General features: G+C 35.0%; 1 protein-coding gene across 1 annotated transcript; it reads left to right on the forward strand.

Annotated features, from left to right (window-relative positions):
* The first annotated feature begins 43 nt into the window (after nucleotides 1–43).
* LOC126823291 (radial spoke head 14 homolog) lies at nucleotides 44–16,565 on the forward strand. Its single transcript, XM_050552037.1, has 10 exons — nucleotides 44–244; nucleotides 5,382–5,487; nucleotides 6,701–6,787; nucleotides 9,065–9,199; nucleotides 10,097–10,173; nucleotides 10,498–10,646; nucleotides 12,297–12,413; nucleotides 12,674–12,785; nucleotides 13,146–13,208; nucleotides 16,195–16,565. Exons 1-10 carry the CDS (start codon nucleotides 152–154, stop codon nucleotides 16,276–16,278), a joined length of 1,023 nt encoding a protein of 340 aa, XP_050407994.1. The 5' UTR covers nucleotides 44–151; the 3' UTR covers nucleotides 16,279–16,565.
* Nucleotides 16,566–19,777: the final 3,212 nt, after the last annotated feature.

Here is a 19,777-nt window from a genome sequence, read left to right on the forward strand (position 1 = left end):
GTCTTACAAAATACGAAGATAACCATATTAGATTCCTGTTACGGGTGCGCATGCGCTGTATCCTAGGAACGGCATGCTGAAATTGGCGAATAAAATGAATAGCGAACTGTGATGTAAATAACATAATATTAATTTCTTTGCTTTTGACAACATGGCATTAACAAGAATATCTGCTAAATACCCACCACAGATCGATCCTACGAGAACACCCCTTGCCTTTGGCGCAAGAGCCATACCCCGTTTAGTAAGTATCTTGTTTTGATATCATTATTATTAAAGACAGTTAGGCCTACTCACTTCCTGTCCGAACCTTCCTATTTTTTAAACGGATTTCTTCGATTTTGAACAAACTATGTAACTTTGGTTATTATAAGCTTACCTATGTGTTTGAAATCAACTCCGGTTAAATAAAATTTGCACAATTAAACATGCATTATGCAAGAGCTAAATCTGATTATTGCAAGTCTTAATAATTAGGCTTCAGATGTTATAGAAATTATAAATTAGATCTTTATTTAAACAAGAAGACCAAAATCAACTCTGTAGACCCACGGATGGCTCGGCTACAGCTCAGATTTAAATAGGATTTCACTAATTGATTAAATCAGATAAGGGGTAACCTGATGAAAATACGTCAGTTAGATCGAGGCTAAATGATAGTGTACTTAGCGAGGCCGCTGTAAAGCGTTTCCGTATGCCATTGAAAACTTTACTTGATAATCGAGATATGTAGGTGGAGTTATCGACTGTCAATCAAACGTTCGGCGAAGGTGAAGACACATTTGGCTACCATTTCTAGGTAAATATTACAACGATGATAACTATGTTCAGAATAAAGTAATTTGACTGAATTCTTCAATATATTCTTCTTTCATCATCTACTTTTGAACTGTTATAATAGCAAGAATGGCCAACTCTCTATAAATATCTCCCATATTAGGCCATAATGTATCTTTAAATATCCCAATGAATAAAAAAGGTCTCTTACTTGAAAAATTTGACGTGTTTACTTTTTGACTGAGTTGAGTAGGCTAGGCTACAACTAGAGGACAAGAAAAACACTGCTTTCGATTCGTCACGTGTTGGGCTAGCTGCAATTGTTAGTCGTGATAATTCTTATCTACGGCTGCAATTGATACACTATCAAGGCTTTGAGCAAGTAGAATTAGGTTCAATTGCAAAATTTTCAACACGTCATCACAGTTTGGATTGAAATAAGTAATTATTATGTTACAAATAGTGAAGAGTGGAACACTAAATCATTATACTTATGGCTACTTATGGTAGATTTCCAGATCAGGTTCTATACAATCCTCTACTCTGGACTCAAAGTAATTGTATGTTGTTCCGGTGGATTTAACCTTATAGTTATAGTAAGATTCGTGTTTTTGCCAAAACCTATCCAGTCGGGATTTAAAAGTGTTGATGTTCGGCGCACTGACCACATCATCTAGCCGGGCATTCCAGGTGGGGGGGACTCGCATAGTGAAGGAATTTTTCCTGACTGTTTTGTTTGCTCTCGGGATAAAAATCTTCTTGGAGTTTCCACTAGCCCCAACCCTTGCCACGTCCTTCCAGATTTTTAGGGGAGGTGCTGCCTCTTTATCGTACTTTCCCTGCACTATTTTGTAACATTCAATTAGGTCTCCCCTCAGTCTTCTGTATGTCAGTGTTGGGATTTTTAACTTTTTTAGTCTTTCTGAGTAAGTAAGATCCTTGAGTCCTAGGGTAGCTTTTTGGTGGCCCTTCTCTGTACGTTCTCTATCAGGTTAGTATGCTTCTGTTTATGTGGCGCCCACACAGAGCTAGCTAAGTCCAAGTGTGGCCTGACCAATGTTTTGTATAGTGGCACAAATGTGTCCACGTCTAGGAATTGAAAAGTTCTTCTCAGTAATGCAAATCTTGAGTTGGCTTTCTTTACCTTTTCACTTATGTGTGTTTCAAATGACAAGTCTGGGTCAAATTCTACTCCTATATCCTTCTCTCTACTGCAACTCGTTATTATCTTATCATATGTAGTGTGTATGTTTGTGTGTATTCAGTTTCTTTGGTGTGCTTTCCTCCAATGTGCATATGTTTACATTTGTCTGGATGGAATTTGAGTAGCCAAGTTGCTCCAATATTCTAGCGAGTTCAAATCATTCTGGAGTTGTTTTTGATCCTCTTTTGACTTAATTATATTGAACACTTTGGTATCATCAGTGAAAAGGAATGCATCCGAGTTTACATCGTCCGGCAAGTCGTTGATGAAAATAACAAACTGGTCCTAGCACCGACCCCTGGGGGATTCCGGATGTCACTGGCGCCCACTTTGAACACTCACCATTTAGTGTCACTTGCTGTAGTCTTCCATTCAAAAAACTGGCAATCCAACCTTGGATTTGTTCATTGATTCCGTAAGATGTGATTTTGTTTGCAGTCTTTTATGGGGAACCGTATCAAATGCTTTTTGGTAGTCCATGTAGATGCAGTCAACTGTTAACCCCTTGTCAATTGCTTCTGTCCATTTATCCAACACAGTCAGTAGTTGGAGGGTTGTGGATCTTCCTGATATAAAACCATATTGCTTATTCGAAAATAGGTTATTCTCTTTCATGTGTGTTATGATATGCTCCCTCACTATCGATTCTATTAATTTACAAACAATCGAAGTCAGGCTCACTGGGCGGTAGTTCACTGCCATTTTTTTGCCTCCATTTTTGTATATTGTGCTTATGCAAGCTCTTTTCCATGCGTCTGGAACAGTTGTTGTCATCAAAGAGTAGTTAAATAGAATACTCAATGGCCCTGAGATACTTTCCGAAACCTCTTTCAATATTCTGGGGTGAAGATTATCCGGACCTGGTGATTTGTCTACCTTGAGTTTATTCAATTTCTCTATTATATCCTCCTTCGATATATTTAGTGTTTTCATGTCCTGCAAGATTCGTCTGGGGGGGAAGTTCAGGTGCTGGACCTGCTGGTTCTTTGGTAAAAACACTGCTGAAGTAATCTGCAAATATCTGTGCCTTATGCGTATCATCGTCTGTGGTCGGTGATTTTTCATTGCTGGGATCTGTACACAGTTCCCCAATGCCTATTCTAGTTTTAGATTTGGAGTTAATATACTGCCAGATGGCTTTCGGGTTATTTTTGGCTTTCCTTGTAAGGTCCCTCTCGAAGTTCTTCTTCAGTTTGTTTACCATATTTTTTACTTGGTTTCTCACCTTATTATATTCCAGTCTTACTTTTGGGTCTTGTGTTGCTGCTGCTCTTCTTGATAGAGTATTTTTCAACCTTATTTTCTCTAGTGTTTTTGTGTCTACTGGAATTTAGTATAAATTTGTGTCAGATATGGCAAGAAATGATTCCTTTTGGCGATCAAAGAAGAATCACAGTGAAAAAAAATAGACGGTAAGGATTCCAAAATAGCCTTAGAACCGAGATGGGGGAAAAGCCTTATTTTCATGTTGTCATTAGGACGCACCAGTAACGAAGAGAGAGCACTAGGGGTCTCTAAGACTTTGTTACTAAAGTAACTAGGATTGGGCGAAACCAATGAATCATTCAATGTGAGGCTGTTGTAGGAATGGTTTAACTTTGACAGAGAATTGACAACCACATGTTGCAATGAAAACAAACCACGGTCATTTCGATTGTTTGTGTTTGGACAACGAAAAATATCAATTGAAGGCAATTATATAAAAGATTTATATTGAAACCATTGATGGCCAGTCTACTAAATTTTATTCACAATGAAAATATCAATGATTGCACGGATACTCGTAAAAATAAAGTCATATATAAACTAAAACTTTCCTATCTTCTTTATATTATAAATAATTTAACAACCAACATGGGTACAATTTTAAAGCCAAAATTCTCTCATGCTACTAATCAAATAATTAAAACAAAATATTTCAAAAGAAAATCTATGAACTAAACAGGGATTTTACTAGAATGTAAAAAGATGGTAACAAAATAAAGGGGTATGGGCAGCTATATGTGTGAACGCCCAAACACAATAACGAGGCGAGACTAATGCTTATACCTTGGATTTTTGTAAGTGTACCGCAAACCGTTTCAATGTGGCATGCTGTCACCCCATTTTGGTATTGCCCGATGTCAAAAGTTTGTGGAGTTCAGTTTTTCAATAGAAAATTTTTTATTTGTTGGGATATTTAATTATGCAGTGGATTTTATATAACCGGAGTTGATTTCAAACACACAGGTAAGTTTATAAGAACCAAAGTTAAATAGTTTGTACACATTCAAAGAAATCTGTTCAAAAAATAGGAAGGTTCAGACAGTAGACCCTTGCTTTAGCCTAAACCTTGCAATATAGCAATTACTCACTCAGTCACTGGCCGTAGTTAGTGAAGTTAGGGGCATTAGTTATGGTTAGATAAAGAGCTGACAGTTCTCGTTATAAAAGTTAAAAGATAGATAATGAAAACAGAATGTTTTGAAAATTTCAGTCAAATTGCTTCACTCTGAACCGAGATATTAGTGATCAATAGTTTAGGCTAGCCTTGATCATCATTATTACCGTTGGTATGATAATAAAGTCTTGAGTAGGCCTATCCATTTTTACGTTAAATCATCCATCATAAAAGGTACTCAAATCGACTAAATATTGCAGGCTAACGATGGCCTCATCGATCAAGAGTTGATTATTGTCTTGATAAGCTATTTGATATCTAATTAATAATTTAGATAACATATCAGGCCTAAAGAAAAACCTGCAATAGGTAGATTTAGCTCTTGCATAAAATAATATGTGTTTAATAAACCAAAATGTTTGGGCTAGAGAGATGAAACTTTGCTCACAAAAAATATCACCAGAATCATGTATCCATTTACGGTAGATGTTTAAAATCTGTTTATTCTGTACCCCTTTGGGAGTGTCCAGTGATAAAAATATCTCCAAATATATCAAAAACTATGTCATTAATCCAATGGCATTTGGAATTTAGTTCCGGAGATATTAGGACACAAAATATCTTATCATTATTTATAACATTAACAAGCTTTACTGATACCATTAGTTTCACACATATTAAAGAGAAGCTCATCAGTCATCAGAAGATGTAGAATGCTGACAAATTATCAGTTTATCAAAAACTGAACTGAAAGGAACCATTTTTGGATTGATATTTCTTAGTATAATTAGCAGAAAGAGTCAAACAACAGTTTTTGTGTCATTCAGTGTCATTTTTTACACATAACTTACTTATATTGTAATATATTCAGTCACCAAGATCAAATTCATCAAGTGTTATCCCATCAAATTTACTTTGCATTAAAAAAATTAAAGTGGATTTTTGTATGTTTTATCTTTTAAATATTTTAATATGATCCTTTGAAGCTTGTAATAAAAACAAAAATCAATTTTATTGCAGAATAAAGAATTACAAAATGATACATTACTTACCCGACAAAGGGCTGTTATGTCCTTATGTGATCATCTACACGACCCAGAACATATAGCAACAGCCTTAAGAGAAGGTAAGTCATCAAGTGAAGAATATGTAGAAATGACTAACAGGACAATAGATCTAGTATTTTAATAGCTATGATTTATCATACATCATCCATTACTAACTAATTAACTCCTTACTCCCTGTACAGTGTAGGCAAGATCAGATTTAGGCAGGGCTAGAAATTTGTCATTTTTTGCGAGAATATAAGAGGATTCTCATATATATGCAATCTGCGCGAATCTTAATAATACTGACTAAAAAACAAAATGATCATGTGACAACCATAACTGAAATTGCTATAAAATTTACCTAACAACTGGTCAGTGAATCCATCAATGTATTATCCAGTTATTATTTTAATATCTACCGGTAACTGGAATTCACACGGACTGAGCGTGGAAGACGCTCAATTCGGAAACCATGCCGAGACCGTCTTCAGTGCCCACTTTTTGTTTATTTTACCGGATTATCAAAATCACTGTTAAATGTGCTAATTACTCGGATTATGAACCACATATAGTCGATTCTCACTAAGGTATGACTGTTGTAGCCGACAAGCAAGTTGATTGTCTTCTTAATTAGCAAGTAATAATTAACCCGTTGTAATTTAGCCAAAAGTAGTTTGATTATTTGCGATACCACAGTGGCCGATTCATTGTTTTACCAATCGGCTTGAATAAACATCAATCGGCTAAAGCCGACAAAATACAGCCCCATGATGAACACTGACCCTGACTGACATTCAAACTCGACAATTTTCCGAGATTTTTGTTTTTTGTTTTTTTAGAAAAAAAATTTTACGCGAATCCTTGTCGTTTCACAATGTAGTAAGCTCTTGCGAGAATCCTTGTGCGAATTAGATTTGGAGATTTGCGTGAATTTTTAACCCTGTTAGGTGATACGATCAGGGACCAAAGGAAGAAATGATATAGTATAGATAAATAACATTCCCCAAGAAACAAACTTGACAAGAATGTATTTGAAATGGAGTAGTTTTAATCCAGGAAGCATTTAGAGTGCAAGCCTTTATCAACTGGTTACAAAAATAATCCTGTTGTCTGGTCCATATAAACAATAGAATTTTAGATTAATAATCCCTATATTGAGATTGTAAAAAATAATCATAATTTATATATAAAACATACAATCAAATTAATAATGTTAGTAATGTACTTCTTGAATTTTTAAATAATAAATATTTCATCATACATGTTATAGTATCTTATGAATTATTTCAGGCATTGCAGAAAGTCTTAAAAAATTATTATGTGATCCTGACATTACAGTTAGACAGAAATCTACAGAATGCCTCTTTGTAATAGCAGGTAAATATGTTTGTATTGGAAGTTTTTACAAATATTACTATCTCAACAAACCATAAATCAAATTTGTGGTCTGTTTTTTTTTGTTTTTTTTTAAATTATGTATCCACATTAATCTTTATTTCTTGGATAACCAAAAACTGCTTACCAATCAGATCTGGTTTGAAATTGGCAATTATATAACATTAAGAAGCTTTTGAGAGGACTTGTAATATTACTAGTAGATTTAGAGTTTTTAATCAGTAGTAAGTGCAGGAGAACTGCAACACACAAACAGAAGCCCAGAAGACCTAAGTTTGCTGATGACACATCAAGAAAGACAATCTCCAAAAACGAAAAAAAGGGAGCATATGATGTTTGCCGAACATAATAGTGACACTATTCTGTGCTTTTATTATTCCCTTTGGTCATCAATTTATTTTAGAAATAGTAGAATGTATGTGAATAAGAGAAATATTTGAAATAAAATCTAGAATATTTCAAAACCCTTGTAAATATCCACAACAAAAAATGTGAATAAGAGAAATATTTGAAATAAAATCTAGAATATTTCAAAACCCTTGTAAATATCCACAACAAAAAATGTAAAAATAAGAACAATGGCGACCCTAAGAAAAATGTATAAGCTTACCATTGATGTATGTATCTAAGGCAACTTCCAAAGTTTATTCGCTTTAGTTTTAAGAACATGTGAATTTTGTTATAAGCCCACATTTTCATGTGGACGTATATTGTCGTCACCCCTGTCAGTCCGTCCATCCACAATTTGTTTGTGGACACTCAACAGTTCACCATTTTTATTGGATTTTGACCAAAGATCTCGGTTGGCATGTATAGGACTGTAACTTAATGGATTATGGCCCCTTGTTGTACGAAAAATAACGTCTTTAGCTAGAGGTCACAGTTTATGTCTGATTTTGATGAAATTTGAAATGTATGTTTATAACCAAAAGACCATGGTTCATTTCGTTATTCGCACATATTGGATTGTAACTTACTTGATTATGGCCACTGATTGTACTAAAAATCACGTTTTAGCAAATGGACCCTCTAAAGGTCACAATTTCTATCCGATTTAAAAACGTTCAATATATCACCATTACACTGTAGTGACGGTTGAGGTAGAATTTTGAGAAAATCGGTCCAAAGATGCCAGAGAAAATGGCCGCTCCTCTTACGCAAATAGTGTGGTATATCGTGGTCTTACTAGAGGTCACAATTTTGATCTGATTTTGATCAATCTTTTTAAAAATTTAAATTTATGTTTATATCACAAAGATCTCGGTTCCTTTCGATAATCGTGCATATCGGAACGTAACTTCCTGGATTATGGCCCCTGAATGTTTGAAAATTCCTGTTTTTAGCTTGTGGATCCTCTAGAGTAGAAGTCACACTTTGCATTCATTTTTAAAAACTGTTTAAATATATGACTGTTATACATCATTGAAGATTGTGTTAGAAGTTTGTGAAAATCAGACTGAAACTGCCAGACAAAATGGCTGCTACTTGGACGCAAATAGTGTAAAAGTATGTAATACTGAGGTTGAGGACCTTCTAGATGTCACAATTTTTATCCGATCTTGATGAAACCCTAAAATATATGTTTATATCCAAAAGATCTGGGTTCCTTTTGATATTCGTGCATGTCGGACCGTAACTTCCTGGCCCCTGATTTTATTTTTTTGGCTTATTCTCTGTCCATCTCTTGCAAAATGTGGGCATGGCAACCACTGGTTGTCCTTTACCTTTGAAAGAAAGCAGGGAACTAGTAAAATGTGTTTGTCTGTTCCTCTATCACACTTTTTGGGACACAGTAAGTCTTCTAATTGAGGTAGAGTGTTCAAACTTGTTGATGTTCATTAGTTCGATGTCTTGATGAGCATTTTCCACTTTGACTACCGTAAGCAGAGATGAACAATTTGAATTGTCAATGCATTGGAGTACATGTATGTTAACTCCGGAAGAGAGATGAAACTTGAAGTATTTTGTAGGTATAGTTTCATTGCATCAATAGTGTTGGCACTGAAAAGCATGGAATCAAATCAAAATTCATTTATTCAAGTTTGATAATGAGCATTTTGTGCTCAGGTTATGCACAGTGGTAAACAATTTGATTGATCAATGCTTTATAAAATGTTTTTAATAAATGTCATCTATTTATTTTGGGATGGAGGCAGGGATTCCCGCCTCAGATTAAAGCGAAGGATTCCAGCCTCATTGTTGCCTTGTATATTATTGTTTATCTAATACTTCATTGTTATTTTTTGTATTTATTTGAAGGTCATGCAATTGGAAGAGATGCTTTTCTAGATCATGAAATAATTAAACCTGTATCAAATTTATTTAATGATTCGGAGGATATCGCTCGTAAAAATGCTCACAAAGCTCTAGAAATGATTTCTGAAACTCCACAAGGTGAGTAACTAGTCACATCATTTATATTACTGATAAATTCTTTTCTTTTTATACGCCCACATTATCATGTGGACTTATATTTTCGTCGCCCCGTCCGTCCACGATTGTTTGTGAACACTCTACAGGTCATAATTTTTATTAGTGTTAAGTCCCGAAATGACCTGGTATGTGTTGAGTGGATGTTAAACCCCATTTCTCTCTCTCTCTCTCTTAAAGACCCTTTGTCAAATGATAACATAAAAGCTGCTTTATCAAAAACTGGTGCATGCAGAGATAGTAGACATAAATAGAAGACAGATTAGTCCCTGAAGTACAATAGACTGATTACCCTTTGTCAAATGATAACATTAAAGAATCCTGAGACACCTTTATACATGGATGGGACCTTGGTTTTTCATCATATCTGAATGACTATACAAATTTACTTCTTGACTAGGCTAAACCTGCAACTACAAAATGCAACTATAAATTGAGCTGTTAGATTTTAATTCCAAAAGAATACATTACAATATATTATATAATCTGCTTCCTCCCCCTAGTAATAATAATTATTCACCCACATGTGTTTATGTAAAATTTTACATGTTTCTGTTATTTTCTCCTTTTGATAAATAAAATGAGACTACTATCTGAGCAACCCACTACCTCTTCTTAATGTACACTGTCAGCTGGCTGACTAATGGCTAATTACTCATGAAATGCCATCTCACAATCCTTTGTGGTTGGGAACATCTCATCTAATTGTTTCAGTATTGATATCAAATTGATTCATAATAAGATAGATTTTTGCCATTATCATTATGGTGCTTTAAGTTTTGCTGCATTACAATTTATAAAAAAATTGTATTATATATGTTTTTTACCCAACATCAAGATATGGCACTCTCTGTTTTTCAGGAGCTGAAGGTATTGTTGCATGTGAATTAGTACCAACATTAGTAGAAAAGCTTAAAACAGAACTTGATGAAATTAAGGTAAACCTGCTTATGTCTTTCAAATAAGAAGTGTTAACAGCTGATATTGTGTTATTTCCAAATACATTCTATGTTCACGTCTGGAGATAAAAGATAAAAAGACAAATCAGTGCCGGACAAAATCACCGGCACCAGAGGTTTTGTGTCTGACATTGTCTGTGACATGTGCCTTATTTCCAGGCTTGATTGTAATGCAGTAAAACTTAAAGCACCATTTAATAATATTATTAATGGCCTGTTGCATTTTTATGTTTATTTTACCTCAGACCTCCACCCCAAAGGGTATTTAAACGTATTGATAAAATGAATGTTTTCAATTGACAGGAATTAATACTTGATACTTTACACTATTGTATGAGAGTTGATACATCTAAAGCCTTAGCATCTGATGCCATGAAAACTTTTACATCTTTACTCAAACATGAAATACCAGTTATACGATCTAAAGCTGCTAGAGATATAATGGATTTAAGGTAAACTTATTAGATATATTCTGTTCTTTTTATGTCTGTTCCAGAAAGGGTGTCATTCTGTTAGGGCTGTCAAAAAATCAATAAATATATGTATTTTGCGATACAGGAATTCTGTTGTGACATGTTCATTAGTTTAGTGCATTGTCAAATAGTTTTGAATATCTTTAAATCGTTTAATTATTAGAATAATTTTATCTGTGACATTATTTGATTATTAAAATAATTTAATCTGTGACATCATGTTTGATTATTGAAATAATTTTATCTCTGACGTTATTTAATTATTGAAATTTAGCCTCTGACATCATTTAATTATTAAAATTGATATTTAATTATTAAAATATTTTAATCTGTGACATCATTTAATCATTTGATTATGAAAATAATTTAATCTGTGACATCGATTGATGATGAATGTCATGGAGTGATGTGCATTGCCTGTTTAGACTAAGCAGAGATGAGCAATTTGATTTGTTGATGCTTTGGAACACAATAACTAACTTCCTTTAGTAATTGAACTGGAATACACAGGTCACAGTTCTATGGAATACAATTACTGCTTATTACTGAGAGACATTTCGACAAATCTTCTCTAGTCTTTATCAAGCAAATATAAAATGTAACTAGGGAATATATAAAAGTAAAAACAATACTTGGTTAATGCTGACCAACCAGAAACAGCCCTCTAATTACCTTGAACTGAAGGAAATCTAACTTAATAACTGAATATTTGATAAGTAAGCCCTTCGGTACTACCCAGCCTCTCTGTATCGCAGTAAGAAAGTAAGATTGGCTTGTTCCAAGTTGTCCCCGCCTTTCAAAGAAAGCAGGGGACTATTAAAATGGGTCCGTCTGTCCATCACACTTTTTGGGACACAATAACTTGGTGTAGGTGTTTATTAGGTCAATGCCTTGATGGAGTTCGAAGATGAGCATTTTCTGCTTAGGGTGAGCAGAGATAAGCACTTTGATCGGTTGATGCTTTGGGACACAATAACTTTAGTTCTAATTAAGTGAGAGTGATGAAATTTGGTGTATAGTTTTATTACATCAATACCTTGACTAAGTTCGATAATGAGCATTTTCTACTCAGGGTAAGAGGAGCGATAAGCAATTTGATTGGTCGATACTTTGGAACACAATAACTCTCCTAATTGAGGTAGAATATTCAAACTTGGTTTAGGTGTGTTCATTAGGTGAATGCCTTGATGAAGTTTGATGATAAACATTGTCTGCTTACGGTAAGCAGAGATAAGCAATCTGATTGGTTGATACTTTGGGGCACGATAACTTTGGTTTTAATTAAGTGAGAGTGATGAAGAAACATAACAACTATGCTTTTAATTTTAAGGTAGAATGTTAAAACTTGATGTAGATTTTCATTAAGTGAATGTCTTGACTCAGTTCAATGATTAACATTTCGAGCTAAAGCTAAGCAGAGCTAAGAAATTTTATTGGTCAATGCTTTGGGACAAGATAACTTTGATTCTATCTGATAGAGAGTGATGAAACTTAGTGTATAGTTGATAATCAGTTGAGTGCTTGATACTTTTGAAAGAAATAAATGTGCGATTAATTAATGTGTCATCTATTTATTTTGGGATTTCGGTGGGGGACATCAGCCTCACTGTTGGCTTGTTTAATTTGCAGTATACCTTTAGCTGGTAAAGATAAAGCTGTTGAAGAAGAAGCAGTACCTGAACTTATTAATTTATTAAATGATGAATCAGCAGACGTCATTGCTAATGCTGCTGGTGCCATTATGACGTAAGAATAAAATATATGCCATGTGTACATAATTTATAGTGCTGTTCAATATTTTAAAATAAGAATATCCTGGTGATATAAACGCAATTCTCATCACCCTGAAAATTTATGAAAATGCATGCATTGTTGTGAAAGTTGAAAATTATTTTTATAAAATCTGTTCTTTTTACGATAAAATCAGTTTAAAAATGAATGTTATGAAATCTGTTTAAAAATTAATGTTATGAATCTGTTTAAATCTGTTGATGTTATATTTCTAGGATATCTATAACAACAAAAGGGAAATATACATCTATTGGTGGTAATGCTGTAGAACCATTGGTTAAACTGGTTAATCATTCTACAAGTGAAGTACGGGTTAATGCACTTAAGGTAAATATACATTATTTTATTTTGTATGTTTTGTATAGAACCATATATTATGTGGGAGTATTTGTCATCAACAGTCACCTATTTTTAACTTTTCTTGAAAACAAGCTACATCTCAAAGAGTTTTTCAAAGATATTTCTTAATCATACTTTCTATGGTTGTTTCGCTAGTTATAAGGGATTATTGTGTGATGTCCTTGCTGACCCTTTCTCAAAGCTCTGCATAGGTATATTTTGGTTGCCTGGCAATGCTGTGTTAATGGCCAAGATAGTTCTGATTTTTATCATTATTAAAATTTATCTTGATCTAAAACTTGGAATTCTCAACATATTATTTTGAATTGGTATTTACTATTTTGGCAGGCTTTAACTTGTTTATCAGAAGCGCCCGAAGGAAGAGAGGTGTTATTATTGCATGTTGATTCAGTAAGTTTATTAATCTATTATTATATTAAATATCATATTTTATTGTTGTCATATAAGGACAAATAATGTTTTAAGAGCAGAAGTGTTCACTTAAGATCCTGACCTGCCTTCCTATTTTCTTAGTTTTGGGACCCCATTTTTGTAATAATGTTTTAACCTATATACGTCATCTTCTCGGTCAGTAGATTTCAATATGTAATGTATGTTGTCTCCTGATTTTCAATAACTCTCCATTAAAACTTCCAAATGTTTCTACTGATTGGTTTCTAAATACAGATGGGAATAAGCGCGGTCTAATTCCTAAAATAATTTTGACAAACATAGCCTATTTGGCACGTTCAAGTAACCAACCATGGAAGAAAAGGTGATAATCAGCAGTCATTTAAATTAGTCGACAGTGGAGAGGCGCACCCATCGAACATTGCCATACTTAACATCTCTATATATGTGTACATATGCAATTCTAACATTCCATCCTTTTGAAAGATATAATGGTAATCAATTTTAGCATGTGTAGTCATGCTGATGACATGTGTATGGCCCAATGCCACTCAATCATCTACAATCCCCCCTCATCCTTAAAACCTGTTACACGTAACAGTTTGTGATCGGTTGTCAGGTTCTCCACGGAACATTTTCAGCCAGGAGAACGGTACTGGGGATGCTGCTATAAACCACCCTGCAGCTATTGACAAGTAGTGATCTTTAACCCGAGAGAGAGATAAATGGGGTTTAACGTCCACTCTCGACACAAAGTAGGTCATTTCGGGACTAACATGGTTTTTAATTTTATTTCAATAATTCGTTTGTGTGTAGGGGTATTTACCAGTGGGAAAAAACCCACGAGGTTGGACAGGCGACCCTACTCCTTGTCCCGTACAACTGAGGATTTGAAACCACACCTGTTGACTCAATGACAGGCCTTATGAATCAGCACGCACATGCTAACCATTCGGCCATCCAACCCCCCCTTTAACCTGAGAGCTGAAAGATGTTTCATTTGATTACGATTATCATATTCATATAAGATTCGTTCTGTGTAAATATCATTGGACATTCATGAAACTTGCCCCTTGTTTAAGTCAAAAGTGATCTAACACATGCGCTTTAGATCATAAGGTATGTCATAGAGTTCAGTGGCGTAGGTAACATGGTCTAGTGTTGTCTGTCCAATCTCACGGATTATCTCTTTTCGTGCACACGAATTATTGAAATAAAACTGTATCATATGTTAGTCCCAAAATTACCTAGTTTGTGTCAAGTTGATGACGATTGAATGGAATATATATAAACTTAGTAAAGATGACCAAACATATGCATCACTATATGTTCATCTGAAAATGACCTAAGTTGCGTCCAGTGGACCTTAAACCCATTTTTATAGATCAAAATTATGAGTCCCCATTCATAATGTTGACGTATATTGCCGTCACCCCTGTCTATGTGTGTCGCCTACATGTCATAATTCTTAAGTGATCGTCTTGACACTTTACATATTTATTCTTTATACCCTAAGGATGATTCCTAATGTTTTTGGTGCATGCCCGACCCCCAGGGGCGGAGCCATGCCCATTTCTTGTATTTGTTTGTCGTCTACAGGCCGCATTTCTTAACATATCATCTCGAAACTTTGCATACTTAGTCCTTATGCCCTAAGGAACATCCCTATTGTTTGTGGTGCATGCCCAACCCCCAGGGTCAGAGCCAAACCCATTTTCTTTTGTGTGTCGATGTGTCGCCTACAGGTCGCAATTCTTAATCAATTGTCTTGAAAACTTTTCATACTTATTCCTTATGCCCTAAGGAAGACCTTCTTTTGGTGAATGCCCTACCCCCTTGAACAGAACAGAGCCACACTCAATTTTTGTGTGTCTGTGTTTCGCCTACAGGCCGCAATTCTTAACAGATCCTTTTGAAACTTTGCATACCTATTCCTTATACCCAAAGGATGATGCCTATTGTTTTTTGGTGAATACCAGACCCCCAGGGGCAGAGCCATGGCCAATTTTTATGTTTATCGTATACAGGCCGCAGTTCTGAATGAATCATCTTAGAACTTGGTATTCCCGACCCTCAGGGGCAGAGCCACGCCCGATTTATGTGTTTAGCGAAGGCCATAATTCTGAATGAATTATCTTGGAACTTGGTATACTTAATCCTTATACCCTAAGGACGGCAACTATTGATTTTGGTGCATGATTCCCCCCCCTCCCCACACCCACTTTTTGTTAATCATTTTGTCTGTAAATGATATATAGACTGCAATTATTAACAGATTTGGATCCATTTCGGAATGATCCATCATTGGGTTGTACCTATTTATATTGGTCCATGTCCCACCCCCAGGGGCAGAGCCACGCCCAATTTTTGTGTTTTTTGTTGTCTACAGGCTGGAATTCAGAATGAATCATCTTGATCAAACTTTGGTTTTCATTAAATTCAATTTTCAGAGAGAGTTGATTCTCTGGCTAGTACCAAGATATCATTGGCAGTAGAAACTTAAAACTCTGTGTGTAGGAGCCTGGGTGGCCCTACTAAAGCCCACAATTTCGCCTGCCCAAATCAATTATTGTCCAAATAACAGAGATCCTAATTTAGTTCCAAATTAGCCCATTTTTTGAATATTTTTCTATTAAAAAAAAATAATTTTCCAATTTACCAAATTGTTATCAACTGAATTAACCTAATGTTTTGTGCGGATGTATCTGGGTACTAACCAAACTCACAGAAAAAATTTGGTCCAAATCCCCGACCCAACACTTATCACCCTCTGCATGGTTTCTCTCGCGGACACGCTCTTAACACATTGTGGGTCTTAATGGTGGCCTTATTGATTACTTGTCCTTTCTTTTTCTACTAAGCAATATTAAGATTTTGCTCGGTTATCAACAAATATAAAGATAGCCTTTGTTATGGTTCATCTATGCTGATCTATCATAATGAAAAGTATAATAAAATTAATTTCAGTACTGCTTTTGTTTTCTAGATAAAAGCAAGAATGAATGATGAAACGCCAGCTGTTGCAAATGCTGCTAAAGTTGCGGTCAAAGTTATAACCTGGAAGCCTTGATCATCTTTTTGTCAAAATGTGTCTTTAGTGTTTTATCATTTTATAAATCAAGTATCTGTGATCTGCTTTTAACCATATCTGTTGTCAAAAATTAGACATTCAATCACTCCAAGCCCAAGATATGTGATTTCTTGGAACGTTCGCTCATCTAATTGAATGGATGGGTTTGAAAACTGGATTTTAATTCTTTATTTATGGAAAAGCTTATATTTACATGTATGTATACTTGTTAATTTTATATACACGTATTTAAATTATATCTCTTAAATATATACTTCTATTGTTAATGTTATCAGGATTGTTTTTTATACGCCCACATTTTCATGTGGACGTTCATTGCTCCTGTCCTTGTGGACGTCCACAATTTGTTTGTGGACACTCTACAGGTCAAAATTTTTATTCGATTTTGATGAAACTTAAAATATAGATCTCCAAAAGATATTGGCATAAATCGGATCATAAATGGATTATGGCCCCCGATTGTACGAAAAATCATGTTTTTAGCTTGTGAACACTCTATAGGTCACAATTTTTATCTGATTTTGATGAAACTTGAAATGTACGTTTAAAATCAAAAGATCTTGGTTCCTTTCGATATTCGCGCATATCGGATCATAACTTTTTGAATTATGGTCACAAATTTTATCCCATGTTTAACTGTACATTTACTGTTAACCCTAATGACAGCTTAGTTCTAATTTTATGAAAATCTGACCGAAACTGACCAACAAAATGACTGCTCCTTGTACGCAAATAGTGTAATAGTATCTTTGTGATATAAACACAAATTTAAATAAAAAAATCGGATCAAAATTGTGGCCTCTAGAGGGTCCACAACCTTGATATTCCATATGTACTCTATTTGCGTACGTTGGGCGGCCATTTTGTACGGCAGTTTCACGAAATTCGAACTCGCCATCATTAGGGTGTAATGGTGATATATTCAAACGTTTTTTTAAATCGGATAAACATTGTTACCTCTAGAGGGACCACAAGCTAAAAACACTATTTTCGGTACAATCAGGTCATCAGGGGCCATAGTTCAGGAAGGAAACAATTGATATGCACCAATATGGAAAGGAACCAAGATCTTTGGGTTATATACATGCATTTCAAGTTTAATCAAATTCAGATACAGATAGGCTGCCAGGCAACGAAAAATACGCCCACGGCAGCTAAATCGTCCGAGCAGTCAACAAGAGTTGTTGTATATTTTTATACGCCCACATTTTCAAATAGCATAAAAATATATCAAGGTTGTGGACTCTAGAGGTCACAATTTTCTTCTGATTTTGATGAAACTTGAAATGTAAGGTTATAACCCAAAGATCTTGGTTCCTTTCGATATTCGCACATATCGGACCGTAACTTCCTGAATTATGGCTCCTGATTGTACGGAAAAACGTGTTTTTAGCTTGTGGCCCCTACAGAGGTTATAATTTTTATCCAATTTCAAAAACCGTTACACCCTAAGGATGGTTGAATTCGAATTTCCTAAAAATCGGCCCAAACTTGACAGACAAAATGGCTGTCCTTCTTACTCAAATAGCTCTTACTGAAATAGCGTAAAAATATGATATATCAACGTTGTGGACTCTAGAGGTCACAATTTTCTTGTGATTTTGATGAAACTTGAAATGTAAGGTTATAACCCAAAGATCTTGGTTCCTTTCGATATTCGCACATTTCGGACTGTAACTTCCTGAATTATGACCCCTGATTGTACGGAAAATCATGTTTTTAGCTTGTGGACCATATAGAGGTTATAATTTTTATCCAATTTCAAAAACCGTTTGAATATATATCCGTTACACCTTAAGGATGGTTGAATTCGAATTTCGTAAAAATCGGACCAAAACTGACATACAAAATGGCCGCCCTTCGTTCTCAAATAGCGTAAAAATATGGTATATCAAGTTTGTGAACCCTATAGAGGTCACAATTTTTATACGCCCACATTTTCATGTGGACGTATTATGCCGTCGCCCCTGTAGGTTTATCCCCAAAAGATCTCGGCTGCTTTCGATATTGGCATGTATCGGATCGAAACTTCATGGATTATGGCCCCTGTTTGTACGAAAAATCACGTTTTTAGCTTGTGGACCCTATAGAGGTCACAATTTTTATCCGATTTTGTTGAAACTTGAAATGTAAGTTTATAACCCAAAGATCTCAGTTCCTTTCGATATTTGCGCATATCGGACAGTAACTTCCTGAATTATGGCCCCTGATTGTACGAAAAATCACGTTTTTAGCTTGTGGACCCTATAGAAGTCATAATTTTTATCCGGTTTAAAAAAACGTTCTATTATATCACTGTTACACCCTAAGGATTACTGAGTTTGAATTTCGTGAAAATCGGCCCAAAATTGACAGACAAAATGGCTGCCGTTCGTTCCCAAATAGCGTAAGAATATGGTATATCAAGGTTGTGGACCCTATAGGGGTCACAATTTTTATCCGATTTTGTTGAATCTTGAAATGTGAGTTTATAACCCAAAGATCTCGGTTCCTTTCGATATTCGCGCATATCGGACTGTAACTTCCTGAATTATGGCCCCTGATTGTACAAAAAATCGCGTTTTTAGCTTCAGGTCCCTCTAGAGCTCACAATTTTATTCCGATTTAAAAAAACGTTTGAATATATCACTGTTACACCTTAATGACAGTTGAGTTTGTATTTCATTGAAAATCAATACACATGTACTTGTTCGTCTCGAGACCTAAAACTCTGTGTATCAACCTAAATATGTATAAATATAAAATCAATCAGATGATAACTATGGTCTCTAAATAAGCATCCACAAGATTTTTCATAGTGATCAAGGGCCATAACTCAGGCAGTAATTATCGCCTAATAACCATAAACACTATAAATTTAAAGTCAATCGAATATTAACTTTAACCTCTAGAGCATCTACAAGATTTTTCAAAGTGATCAAGGTCCATAACTCTGGCAGTAATTTTCGGAAATCATTGAAAATCAATAGGCTTCTAGGCTTCTTCGTCTCATGACCTTAAACAATGTGTATAAATTTAAAGTCAATCGGATATTAACTTAAGCAATTGTGGCCACCGGATGGACGGGGGCGACGACAATATATGACCACATTTCAATGTGGGCGTATAAAAATTGTGACCTCTAAAGTATCCACAAGCTAAAAACGTGATTGTTCATACAACCCAGGGGCCAAAATCCATGAAGTTTCGATCCGATACAAGCCAATATCGATAGGATCCGAGATCATTTGAAGATAAACCTATATTTCAAGTTTCGTCAAAATCGGATAAGAATTGTGGCCTGTAGAGTGTCCATAAACAAATTGTGGACAGACGAACTGGGGAGACAACAATATATGTCCACATGAAAATGTGGGCTTTATGTGGACGTATAAAAAGTGTAGCTTGTGCAACTTTTCTTGCAAGTTTAAGTGTTTCTTATGTGATAAGTCTTCCATTATATTCCCTGTAACAATTATGCAAGGAAAGTCACTTGCTA

The sequence above is a fragment of the Patella vulgata genome, chromosome 6 (genome assembly GCF_932274485.2).
Source record: "Patella vulgata chromosome 6, xgPatVulg1.2, whole genome shotgun sequence".
Lineage (NCBI taxonomy): Eukaryota > Metazoa > Mollusca > Gastropoda > Patellidae > Patella > Patella vulgata.